We start from the raw sequence: 13859 nt of genomic DNA, 5'->3' as shown, positions 1-13859 counted from the left end.
TATTTATTTATCTGTTTCTTTCCATCTGCCCTGGATTGATCTCAATGGAGTTTTTGGTGGAGTGGGAAAAGCCCATTTGAAATTCATCAAATGCGCTTAAAAACCCATCATCTTTATAACATTTTACATATTTGTTCACATAATTACAATTCAAAAACATTAGCCTAACGAATAAAGGTACAAACATTGTCCAGTGCTGAAAGGCGGGTGGGTAATGTCAGAGACATAACTGGATATCGTGAATACGAAAAAACTGACACGCTTCCATCACTTTTCCGAATATCAGTTAGTTGATTGATTGTATGAATTGTTGAAGCTTTCCCCTTTTTCACTAATAAAGTTTTAAGCGATGCACTTACATTAAAGTACATATTAGATACAATTAACAACTACTATTCTACAACTATATATTCCAAACTTGAAACAATTCCTTTTTAATTTGCTGTAGTTTATTTTTATTGAAGCTATAAAGTTCGGAAGATATCTGATTCTTCTCGAAATTTCAGTACGAGACAACTGCAATGGCCTGGTCTGAAATGTATCGACGATCTTCGGTATGCAAGAGTAATTTTAATACTAATAATGATAATAATAATAATAATAATAATAATAATAATAATAATAATAATAATAATAATAATAATAATAATAATAATAATAATAATAATAATAATAATAATAATAATAATAATAATAATAATAATAATAATAATAATAATAATAATAATAATAATAATAATAATAATAATAATAATAATAATAATAATAATAATAATAATAATAATAATAATAATAATAATAATAATAATAATAATAATAATAATAATAATAATAATAATAATAATAATAATAATAATAATAATAATAATAATAATAATAATAATAATAATAATAATAATACAGATTAACCTGTATATATGGTAACCCTGTTTTGCATGGCATATTTTCACACGACCCCAAACTAGTAAAAAGATGTGTTCAACATCATCACTTTCGCTTTCGCATTGCCGTTCCTAATTGAAGTAATTGTTCCTAAGTGAATGTGTGTAAGATCCATCTTGATGAATCTTTTGCTAGGAAATATTGAGATCTGAGATGGTTCTCGTGTGTGTCTTGTTTCGGCAACAGTTGCTCAGAAAATGGTAGGAAAGCAACAAATTCAACTAGTTCTTTATAATGATCTTTAGCACTGAAAAGTGCTTTGAATGGGCCTTGCTGGACTTTTTGGATGCCTTTCTACCGGTTTTCGGTGTCATCGTGCTGACGGTGTCTCGTGCGTTCAGAGTAGCTGCTTTAACTTAAATGACGCTATTTCTAACATCACATTTCATTTTATACCTGCTACTGGCAGCGGTGTACGGACAGCCCCTTTTCCAAAATTCCTTTTGCTGTTCGCAGAACGGGAAACAGTGAGACGACAGGTCCTCGATGTTGCTCTCGTGTGTCTTGTTTCGGGAACAGTTGCTCAGCAAATGGTAGGAAAAATGAACCAATCAACTTTTATATGGATGCTCTTGTATAGAGCATGTGCTGTCATAGGTTAAATCAAACAGGTTTTTCAATAGTTTACTATTGAAAAACTTCAATGTTGTTGCAATACATGATCAAGTTGAAAATTTTCGATTCTATTGGTTGTTAGATCAAATAAATCCTTCCACAGATCACTGAGCTATGAACTTTCAAAATATGAGAAAGGCAAACGCGCCTTATGAATTATCCTCTTTGATACTCGTTTATACCAAACATTTCAGAAAAGTTTAATTTTGAACTATTTGAGATTATGTCACACAACTGAAAATTTTATCATAAAATTGTGATCATATTTCTGTTGGCATGTAGCAAGAATTATGTTGATTCATTAGATACAACAGGAGATATTCACGATCAAAAATTTATCACTCTCTCAGATGGTAAATTTCGAAAAGGCGCCCCATAGTAAAGTAAGTCGTATTCACGACAAAAAATAATTAAGTTCTACTTATAATCTATCTGAGTCTCTTAAGCCTATTCTTGAAAACAACACTAGATACACAAAAGTCAAAAAGGTCGTACACACTATTGAAAACATTGCACATTGCCCTAATCGGTTCGTTCTGACCATATTCCGTTCTTCGTAAGTCGAGTCGCAAGAAGTTCCGCGCTCTTAGCGTTCTTGGAGGGACATTAATACATATTTGCGAGAGAATTTCAGGAGCATCAATTTGTCCATTCAGCAATTTCGCTTAAAATACTGCTCTGAGTATATTTCGTCGTTTATCTAGTGTGTCCATGTTGAGCAAATGACAGCGCTCAATGTATGGTGGAAGCTCTGACGGATTACGCCATAGCAGAGATCTAAGAGCAAATCGCAGGAATCGTGATTGTACTGCTTCAATTCTATTAATCCAAACACTGGCGTAAGGACACCAAATATGCACTGCGGCTTCAAGGGTAGACCGTACTAACGCGTAATATAACGCTCGCAAGCAGTATGGAGCAGTGAACTCTTTGGCGATCCTCATAATGAAACCTAGGTTTCTATTTGCCTGAGCAATTATATGCGAGTAGTGATGTCTGAAGGAGAGCTGAGAATCAAGAAGCACACCCAAATCTTTGAAAACAGTTACTCTTTCAAGTGTTTCCCCAGAAATAGTGTAGTTCCAGACTATCGGGCTTTTCTTGCGTGTGAAAAAAAATAACAGAGCATTTGGACACAAACCTTATAGTTAAGAGGTTGAAATTGCACCATTCACAAAAATTGTTTAGGTGGTGCTGAAGTTCCATGCAATCAGCTGTCGATTGTACAACAAGAAACAGTTTCAAATCGTCCGCATACAAAAGTCTGCATCCTGGTGGAATGACCATTAAAAAATAATGAAAACAGCAATGGTTTGAGATTGCTTCCTTGAGGAACACCTGATTCGTTAATGAAGTTTTGTGACTCGACATTTCCTAGCTTCACTGATAAAACTCGGTCTACGAGATATGATTTAAGCCACTGAGAGAAACTAGACGATGCACCTAGACGCTCCAGTTTCGCAATCAAGAGCGTATGATCTACACGATTTTAGTGGGAACAACGCTTACCAGATGAAAGATTATACATGAAATTGATAACTTATACATAATTTTTGTAAGCCCATTCTTAAGCAACTTTATCCCATACAATTCGGGAAATTTGGCCCTCATCCAAAAGATGGAACGATAACATTGACGATTTTTCAGTTTAATTGAAAGTACATTGTCTGTATTAGAACTAAGTTTAGAAAATAAACGAAGAATTAGTACAGAATTTCACTGGTTACATTATTAAAAAAGTCATCATCACTCTAGAAAACTACTATGGAATGAACGCCAAAAATTACATATAATAACGACATTATTAACTACCAAATTTTTATAATAACATCTTGTCATGGTGGACTTTCTGCTGCAATAAAATTTCTACGCTAAAATTTGGTAGCTTTCGAGAAAAGCAAGAAATGCATTTTCTCCGTGGGGTTGGTTTTACCCCATCTTCCCAGAAGTGTCTCATACATCATTATTTATACGAAAAAGACATCAATCTACCTACCTACTACTCTCATTTCTGTTCTACTGAGATATATTGGCTAGTTGTCAAACAAAAGATGAAGAAGAGAAGGATAAGTTTCTCGGAATCGAGCTCGGGACGAGAGTGTCCAAAATATAATGACTGGAGTTCGGAGGAATGTTGTGGATTTCATCAAAATATTTTTTCGGCAACTTTTCGTTAAAGCGATATAAATGGCTTTGATTTGAGTACTCAACATGGTTACTTTATTGACATGATTCTGAAATAAATAAGTTTTTTTTATCCAGATATATAAAGTACTCAAACTATAACCATATAAAATATGCTGTTACAACATACGCTCGAATTTGATAGCAATTTGGTTCGAAGTCACTGTTTTGAAACTGGGTTAGTTTCAGTCAAAAACAATTTAACTTGTCCGCAGAGATGTCTATCTCCTCTGTGTGACGAAGAGCAAGCAAAATTTCTCCCCTCGCACTGACAACTTCAACGAGAGCTCTTCTCTTTCACATTTATACACCACTGTTGTGTAAGTGTGCACGCATCATGAGTGCGTTTGTTTATTTCCTTTTACCTCTTCCACTCAATCGCACCAAAGTGCTAGAGCATTAGCTAATAAATTCTCTGAGGTGGATGCAGATACTTTCACAGAGGTGTACACGCCGGAGAGCACTCTGCTGTATGGTTTTCGTAGATGAAGCGTGGACACGCAAAATCAGCAAAATAAAACAATTTATCGTAAAATTTTCGGTTTTCCTTGCAAATTTTTCATAGCAAGGCCAGATCTACTCTCTATTAATTGAAGTTCACAGAAGTGTTCGCTCAACATCACGCGCCAGTGGTCACTTGGGTGTATTTAGACGAGAGCGCGTGTGAGCGATTCATGCGAAGAGAATGTGTTTCACTCGCGCCAGCTGCTTTAACCACAAGCACACACTCAAATGCTGTCTATTCGACACTGAGAAGAAGTGCGCTTTCCTCTTTGTGCGGTGCTTCGTTTTTTTCATCCTCGGTGTGGCAAAAATCTGACTCTAGCGTGTATAACTCTGGTGAAATGCCATCTCTGCTTGTCCGTAATATGTTTACATTCCATATTGCTTCGAACAATCTAGTGAGCATTGCTTTGATTAACACAAATTTTTCGTATCGTTAGATTGACATTTTGAACAGTTAATTTTTTGTGCATATTTGCGGAAAGAAAATGAATACCAAAACTGCTGAGCACCAATCGAACGCAGGAAATCGTGCCACTTGCAAACCAGGACGGAAGACCCGCAATCCGTATCTGAATTATTTACGTGAGTACCGAGCCATGCACTGTGACTTGTCGGTGGTGGAAGTGGTCCGTCAGGGGGCCGCTGCCTGGCGAAATATGAGCGACCAGGAAAAAACTCGTCTCGTTAGGATCGCTCGGGCAGTGCCGTATGTGTTCCGGAGTAAGCGAATGCTGGGACGGCAGACTACCGGAATCAGAAAGCGGACTACAGCACGGACAGGCAACAGTAGACCGAAGAGAAGAATGTAGGTGGCATGAATATGAAGTCCAGTTTCGGTGGAAAATCCTGTGTGTGGTTTATTAAGAAAAACCGTAATAAATTAAGTTATGTGAAAATATATGAAATTCTATTATTTTATTCGGAGTTTCACATTCAGATTTTAAAGGTATAATCCTCGGCCGCTTCGATACCCATTTGCTTTCGTATCACATCTTGCACTCGAGCTATCGCTAAACTGTTCGCATGCGTCACCACCTGTGATTCTGAATCACCGGCCAAGATGCGTTTCCTGCATTCTTCCGCTTCGAATCGCATACCGGCACTGTTCTTCATAATGCTTTCGACTCTAGAGTTAGGCAGTGGATACGATCGAACGGTACCGTCAATATCCGTCAATTCGATGGGACAGCAAAAATCGTGTAGCTGAAAACAGTAACTAACATTCACTATTCGGCTTTTCGATACGAAGCTACCAATGTTTACCTTTATGGATCCTTTCGTGCCCGTTATAACGGCTGTATTGGACAATGCTTTCACGGTGCTTGTTCTGAGTTTAGCCACGCCTCCACTCGGGAAACGAAGCTGAACGTCGGTTTCGGTGTAAACGTTCTCGGCGTTCTGCACATATTTGGGGATTATCTCATTAGGGGCCTCTTGGAAAGCCCACAGAGCCAGCTGGATGTTGTTAACGCCCATCTCGAGAACGGCTCCTCCACCGTTCCACTGTTTCATTCGGATCTGTTCTACTTTGCTCATGGTGGAACCCAGCTCGACTGTTACCTCTTTCACGTTACCGAGGTCACCTTTCCGAATTCGTTCCCGCACGTGACTGTAACTTGGCAAAAATCGTGACCAGATTGCTTCCATACAAAATAGTTTTTGATCCCGGGCATAACTCAGCAAAGCCTTCGTTTGGCCTTCATTCACGCACAATGGCTTTTCACACAAAACGTGTTTCCCAGCTTCTAACATTTTCATGGCCACCTCATAGTGGGCACTGGTCATCGATCCGATGAAAACGATGTCTGTTTGGGTAATAAAAATCAAAACAGTTGTACCGGTAATCTAAGAAAATCCTCACCAATGTGTGGATCCTTTGCCAGTGCATCGAAACCAACGTAGAACGTTGGAATTCCGTGCAACTCAGCGAACTTAATAACACTGTCGCGACCACTTGCGGCAACGGCAATAACCTTATTTTTTTTTTTTTCATAAATACGTTTATTTCATAGGCAATATACATAAGTTTTTCTTCGCCGTGGCATCCACAATACATAGTAGTTTAAACCTAATACATTTCGAATATCATATTAGTATGTTGGTACTCATTAGTTAATCTAAACACTGTTTTTATCAAGCGAGTTGCTATTTTAAATTACATTAAATAAAATACATTTATTTTGTACATGATCTTATAACTATTTCAGGATTGTTTGTATCAGTTCACCACTTATATTCAATATCCTATAGTTGGCTATTGGTTGAACTCATGGAAGAGAAAACAGTTTAACATAAAATAAAATTTAAATTGGAACTCCAATGGATTTAATGAAATGATAAAGAAGTTTCATGTATGGAAGGTCACGACAAGCAAGAATGTCGCGAACTGGGACATTGGATAGTCTACCTTGGGTACGCAAGGAATTTATTAGTTGAGATCTGACATCACGAAACTCCACGCATGTCCAAACAACATGGTCAATATCGCGGTAACCTTCGCCGCAAGCACAATGATTAGTCTCGGAAAGTCCAATTCGAAGGAGATGTGCATCTAACGTGTAGTGATTGGACATGAGTCTGGACATCACACGAATGAAATCTCTACTCACATCCAGTCCCCTGAACCATGCCTTTGTCGATATTTTAGGAATAATTGAGTGCATCCACCGACCCAGATCATCTTTATCCCAAGAAGCTTGCCAGCTGGCAAGTGTTCTTTGGCGAGACGCGCTATAGAATTCGTTGAAAGCAATCGGTCTCTCATAAATTTCACCCTCAATAGCACCACGTTTGGCTAAAATATCGGCTCTTTCATTGCCTGGAATGGAGCAATGAGCCGGAACCCAAACTATTGTGATTAGATAATTATTATTCAATATGTCGTAGACACTGTTTTATTTTACCCAAGAAAAACGGTTCATTTTTGCCAGCAGCGTTTGAGCGAATGGCTTCAATTGCACTCAGACTATCTGTGAAGAGGAAATAATGGTTTGGAGATAATGTGACGATTACATTCAAGCTATAATGAACTGCTGCTAACTCTGCTATATAAACAGATGCAGGTTCTTGAAGCTTGAATGAGGCCGAAACATTATTGTTGAACATACCAAACCCTGTCGCTTCTTCCATTCGCGATCCGTCCGTGTAAAACATTTTCTCAGAGTTAATATGCCTGAACTTACTTGAAAATATTTTTGGGATTTCCATAGAGCGTAGGTGGTCCGGGATTCCACGCACTTCGCGCTGCATGGATGTGTCGAAAAATAAAGTTGAGTCAGGTACATTTAGGAGGCTGACACGGATAGGAATATATCTTGAAGGGTTGATTTCCTGTGACATATGGTTAAAATATACTGTCATGAATTTTGTTTGAGATCGAAGCTCGACTAGTCGTTCGAAATTATTAATTACCATGGGATTCAGCACATCACATCTTATTAGCAGGCGTGATGAAAGCTCCCAAAATCGATCTTTTAATGGAAGAACTCCCGCCAGAACTTCAAGACTCATTGTATGTGTCGAATGCATGCAGCCTAAAGCAATTCGCAAACAACGGTACTGAATTCGCTCAAGTTTGATAATATGAGAATTTGCAGCGGAACGAAAACAAACGCATCCATATTCCATCACTGAAAGTATCGTTGTCTGATACAATTTTATTAGATCTTGCGGATGAGCACCCCACCAAGACCCTGTTATTGTTCGAAGAAAATTTACTCTTTGTTGGCATTTCGTTATCAGATACCTAATGTGTCCTCCCCACGTGCATTTGGAATCAAACCACACCCCGAGGTATTTGAAAGTCAAAACCTGTTCGATTATTCTTCCCATCATATGAAGCTGAAGTTGCGCGGGATCATGCTTTTTTGAAAAGACGACCAGCTCTGTTTTCTCCGCAGAGAATTCGATACCAAGATGAACAGCCCAAACGGACAATTTATCTAAGGTATCTTGCAATGGTTTTTGCAGATCAATAGCTTTGGATCCAGTAACTGAAACCACGCCATCATCTGCCAATTGTCTTAGTGTACATGGGGTTACTAGACAGCTGTCAATGTCATTCACGTAAAAATTATAGAGGAGCGGACTGAGGCATGAGCCTTGCGGGAGACCCATGTAGCTAATTCTGATTGTTGCCAAATCGCCATGTGAAAAATGCATGCGTTTCTCTGACAAAAGGTTGTGCAAATAATTATTTATAACCGCTGGGAGTCCATGTTGGTGGAGCTTGTCTGAAAGAACATCAATGGAAACTGAATCAAATGCTCCTTTAATGTCTAAAAATACAGATGCCATTTGTTGCTTTTGAGCGAAGGCAATTTGGATGTCAGACGAAAGTAATGCAAGGCAATCATTCGTCCCTTTATTTCTACGGAAGCCAAACTGAGTATCTGACAACAAACCGTTCGTCTCGACCCAAGTGTCGAGACGTCGTAGAATAATTTTTTCGAACAATTTTCTGATGCAGGACAACATCGCAATGGGTCTATATGAGTTGTGATTGGAAGCTGGTTTCCCCGGCTTTTGAATGGCGATAACTTTCACTTGTCTCCAGTCAGGTGGAACAATATTTTGCTCAAGAAACTTGTTGAACAATTCCAACAAACGTCTTTTTGCGAGGTCGGGCAGATTCTTCACCAAGTTGAATTTAATTCTGTCCAATCCAGGAGCGTTATTGTTACAAGACATGAGTGCTATGGAAAATTCCATCATTGAAAAGGGGCTATCAATGGAATCATCATTTGAAGAAGACTCCCTAACAATGCTATGCGTAGGAACGGAATCTGGACAAACTTTCCTCGCAAAATCAAATATCCATCGATTCGAGTACTCCTCACTCTCATTTCCTACGTTACGATTCCTCATTCGTCTGGCCGTATTCCAAAGAGTGCTCATTGAGGTTTCTCTTGACAAACCTTCCACAAAATGTCTCCAATAGCTGCATTTCTTAACCCGAAGTATGTTCTTGTACTTGGTTTCTAAAACCAAGAATTTTTCAAAATTCTGAGGAGTTCCTCCTCCTCGTTTTAAAAACGTCTTGAAAGCATTTTGTTTCGCGTGTTTAGCATCTGAGCACTCTTTGTCCCACCAAGGATTTGGAGGTCTTCTGTTAGACGATGGACCAAGAAATCGTTTGGTTTGGGCTTGTTCTGCGGCCTCCAGAATCGAACAAACGAGGAAGTCATATTCTTCAAGTGGGGGAAGCTCTTCCATTGAAGTTAAGACACTTGAAATATTACTTTGGTATTTAATCCAGTCAATATTTTTTGTCAAATCATATGGAATATTAACTGAATTAGCAATGCCTTTGTTACTGCTAATTGAGATGATGATTGGTAAATGATCGCTACCATGTAAATCAGGAAATACTTTCCAGGTGCAATCTAGTCGAATTGAAGTCGAACAAAGAGATAAATCTAATGCACTTGGACGTGCAGGAGGTCTTGGGATCCGTGTCATGCTACCCATATTTAGTACCGTCATGCTAAAATTGTCGCAAATATTATATATTAGAGATGATCTGCTATCATTGTAAACGGAACCCCACATCATTCCGTGCGAATTGAAATCTCCTAAAATCAAACGTGGAGCAGGAAGGGCTTCGACAATTTCATTAAGCTGTCGTTGTCCAACTTGAGCTCTTGGAGGAATATATACCGAAGCAATGCAAATGTCCTTTCCTTTAATGTTTATTTGACAAGCAACAACTTCTATACTAGAAGTCGAAGGAATGTTTAATCTATAAAAGGAATAACATTTCTTAATTCCTAAAAGCACTCCACCATACGGGGAGTCTCTGTCGAGACGTATAATGTTAAAGTCATTAAAATTTAAGGCTATGTTTGATGTAAGCCATGTTTCGCACAAAGCAAATACATCACATTTTTGACTATGCAACAAAACTTTAAATGAATCAAGTTTTGGCATGATGCTTCGACAATTCCACTGCAGGACAGTGATTGAATCATTTGCGGCGGATGATAAATTATCCATCAAATGATACAAAACCTGTAAGAGCTGGCCATTGAGCTGATAACTGTTTCAAAAAAGTTCTAGCTATTGGAAGGAATGCTGTTATGATGGTCTTTAGAGGTTCAGAAATATTGAATGCAGCGAAAATCCATTCTACAATTTCCGAAAATTTCAGTAATCCTGTTGGTGAATGTGAAATGGAGCCCACTGGATTATTGTCTTTTCTTGAGCTAGTTCCTGGATTGGTTTGTGAATTTGACAAACCAGGAGGCACAGTTTTTGGTTTTAAATTTGGCTTTTTAGCTTTAACACGGGGATCTTTTTTTGAAGGTATAATTTTAGGTGTCTTTTTTGGTATTTTGTGGTTTGTTAATCTCCTCTTAACAGACCCTTGAGGAGTGACAAACGAGGTATCTTCACTATTTCCGTCAGAGTCAGATTCCTCTGGCTCCGCAAGATTTGAAAAACCGTTTTCGGTTTCCAAAGGGGAGACATGTATGACCGTTTTGAGCATTTCTGCATATGTGCGCTTAGACCGTGCTTTTAAAGAAAGCTTCATTTTGTCTTTACGCAGCTTAAATGCAGCGCACACTGAAAGATCATCATGAGGGCTTTCCCCACAATAAACACATTTTTCAACATCTTTATCGCAAAGATTATCCTTATGAGGCCCTTGACATTTGATACATTTGGACTTATTACTACAGTAAGTAGCTGTATGTCCGAATTTTTTACAGTTCGTGCAATTCATAACATGCGGTACGAAAAGCCGAACAGGAAGACGAATTTTATCGATATAGACATGGCTAGGCAATGCAGATCCGGCAAATGTTACGCGAAACGAATCTGAGGGACGATAAGACTTTTTTCCATCGACAATAGATGCTGAGTACAATTGTTTGCACTCGAGTATCTTAACTCCCTCAAGCATGGAGTTTTTAAAACGGCCAACTCCATTTTTAAGTAAATCATCTGCTGTCAGACTTGCTTCAGTCACAACACCGTCAATTTCTACCTCCTTCGATGGAATGTAAACTCGATATTCAATAGCAAATAATTTACAGGTTACAATATCGTTTGCCTGTTTCAAGTCGTTAACTACAACTCGAATTTTATCTCTATTAACCTTACAGATTTCTTTAACTTCAGAGAAATGTGATGTCAAATCCTTTGTAATTTGCATCAAGTTTAAAATCTTTTCTTTTTTTCGAAGATAGACTATCCATGGCCCAGTGGTACCCTGTGGATAATGTTTAGCCCTCGGAGTATTTAAACTTTTACTAGTATCCGGAATCGGATTCGGATGATCTTCCATGAGATCATCCATTACATTAAATTTTTTTTGTAAATTAATAATACCAAAATAAAAACTTATGTTTAGTAAAATTTCAGATATAAGAAATAAAAAATAAATTAAATTAAATCTACCTTGTAGCTGATGTCTCTGTTCCTTTATCGTGAAGAACGACGTGAAGCTCTTCCAACGATTTCCAATTGGCAGTCTTTTGCTGTTTCCAATTGGCAGTCTTCTGTCGTTTACTGCTATCTCAGTTGCTCTGCCGTCGTTGTGAACACCACTGCACTTGCTGTACCTGACCCCAGGTACAGTGCTTTTGCTCTTGGTGGCGATCAAATGCGATGCTTGCAGTGTAGCACCTCGCGATATATGCCGTCTCTTTTGATCCTACGCAGCGTACAAATTCTGGTACCTGGTAGATCAGCACTGGGTTGCTTTAGCACCTCTGTGCCTTTGCACCCCTTCGTCTTCGCACCTTTATGCGATGGCACCTCTGTGACTCGTCACTTCTATGCTCTCGCACCTCTGTGTCTCTACACCTCTGTGCGTATGAACGGGATGGCCTTCGTTGCTAGCTTTCCAGTCGGGAAACGCCCCGAATATTGCGTTTGCTATGGGCAGTTTAACTACCTGAAGCTTAGAATTGTCTCGGTAGCAGCCGTTAACTCACGAGCCAGTACAATCGAAACACAACCTCTTCGCTTGAATGGTTTTTACTGAATGGCAATAACCTTATGATCACATTCCGGAAGCGTCGATATGGCGCACACAAAATCATGCGACACCGTTCCAGCGGTCACGACTCCCCAGCGGAGTGGTGACATTTTCCCAAGTGAAGAACTAACTACTCAAGCCAGTCCCATTCGATTTATTCTCAACGAAAAAGCCGCACTACTTTTCACTTTCACCGTTACCCGACTATAGGTCGTGTTTGCTGTGTGATCTGCTAGAGCTAGATTACAATTAGAACTAGCTGACACGAACCGATTGACGATTTTGCTTCGTCGGCTGCATTTGAGTGCACTTACCGTCGGCGATGACCCGTTCCGAATGGGATCGACGGTTTGGTTTTGAGAACAAGTGACAAATCGTTTGTTTTAGAACAGAAAGACAAAGCCGATCGTTTGGGGATCTGCTGTAAGCTAACGGACTACTTGCTCTGTTTACTGCTATTAATTGTGTCGTAAATGAAGGTCAAGTTCTGCATCGGGATAGGAGAAACAAAAAAATACTTACTCGACAATAATGGGAACAGTATTTACAAGCTTCATATTTACTAGATGGAGTATTCATTGTGACACGAATATTCTTGGTAGCAAGGATTATCTGCACGGATCCTGTCCGGCTATAGTTGGATTCAAAAATAGATGCCAAACTGTCGGGCTTACAAAATCTGATTGATAAATAATATAACTTAGAGGCTCTAACAAAATTCACCTCTTGACCACCGACGATTAAATAAAATCAAAATTTGAAGAAAAAAAAAGTGTTTGTTTTTTTGTTAAACCGGGAACTGTTCGACCCACGTGTTATATGAGAAATTAAACAGAATAACTTTTCTTTGGTAATTGAATTCAAGTTTTATTTTCGAAATAAAATAAAATGCTTACATGTCGTAAAATTGCAGGAGATTCCTTTTTACCTTTTTGCCTTTCTCTATAGAAAGGTATTAGAATTGCTGGAAAAACCGACTTTCGAACGGAGCCTCGGAGACCCATAGTGTTATCAGTTCTACGAGATCGGAAAATGTCTGTGTGTATGTGTGTGTGTGCACTTTTAGAAGATATTTGAACGCGCTCAATTTTCTCAGAGATGGCTGAACCGATTTTAACAAACTTGGGCTCGTTTGAAAGCTACTGTCGGGCCATTGATCAAGTTCGAAGATCAAATGGCTGTGACTTTTGGTTCCGGAGATATGATTGTATAAGTGACGTAACCGACAAAACACGTTGATTTTTACCGCTCTTATATATATAAGGGTGCTAAAATTTTGGGATCACCTCTATTTCCGTTAAGCTCTAGTGCTCAAAAGTTTAAGCACCTCGAAAAAAGACTTCATGCAAAATTTGAGCTAAATCGGACATGCGTAAGGAGTGCTGCCCGGTGGTAAAGGTTTGACAATTTTCGATCTTGAAAAAGCACCATAGGGGGGAGTGCATGAAATTTCCAAAATCGAAAATTTTTTTTGATGCCAAAACTCTTAAAACTGCATAAAACATCGAAATTTAGTGTCATCTAAAAAAAATTTTTTTTTTGAAAAAATCAACTTTCTGGGACTTAGAAAAATTTTGATATTTTTTCTAAGTCCCAAAAAGTCGATTAAAAAAAATTTTTTTTTTTC

General features: G+C 38.5%; 1 protein-coding gene across 1 annotated transcript; it reads right to left on the bottom strand.

Moving 5' to 3' along the window:
* Positions 1-4945: 4945 nt before the first annotated feature.
* On the bottom strand, positions 4946-12555 carry LOC131429944 (trans-1,2-dihydrobenzene-1,2-diol dehydrogenase-like). Its single transcript, XM_058594481.1, has 4 exons — positions 12250-12555; positions 6110-6221; positions 5512-6053; positions 4946-5451 (listed from the first exon to the last, which is right to left on the bottom strand). Exons 1-4 carry the CDS (start codon positions 12340-12342, stop codon positions 5182-5184), a joined length of 1017 nt encoding a protein of 338 aa, XP_058450464.1. The 5' UTR covers positions 12343-12555; the 3' UTR covers positions 4946-5181.
* Positions 12556-13859: the final 1304 nt, after the last annotated feature.

Source organism: Malaya genurostris, chromosome 2 (genome assembly GCF_030247185.1).
Source record: "Malaya genurostris strain Urasoe2022 chromosome 2, Malgen_1.1, whole genome shotgun sequence".
Taxonomy (NCBI): domain Eukaryota; kingdom Metazoa; phylum Arthropoda; class Insecta; order Diptera; family Culicidae; genus Malaya; species Malaya genurostris.
Note: the sequence above shows the minus strand (reverse complement) of the source record. Positions and strands in the feature narration are given on the sequence as shown.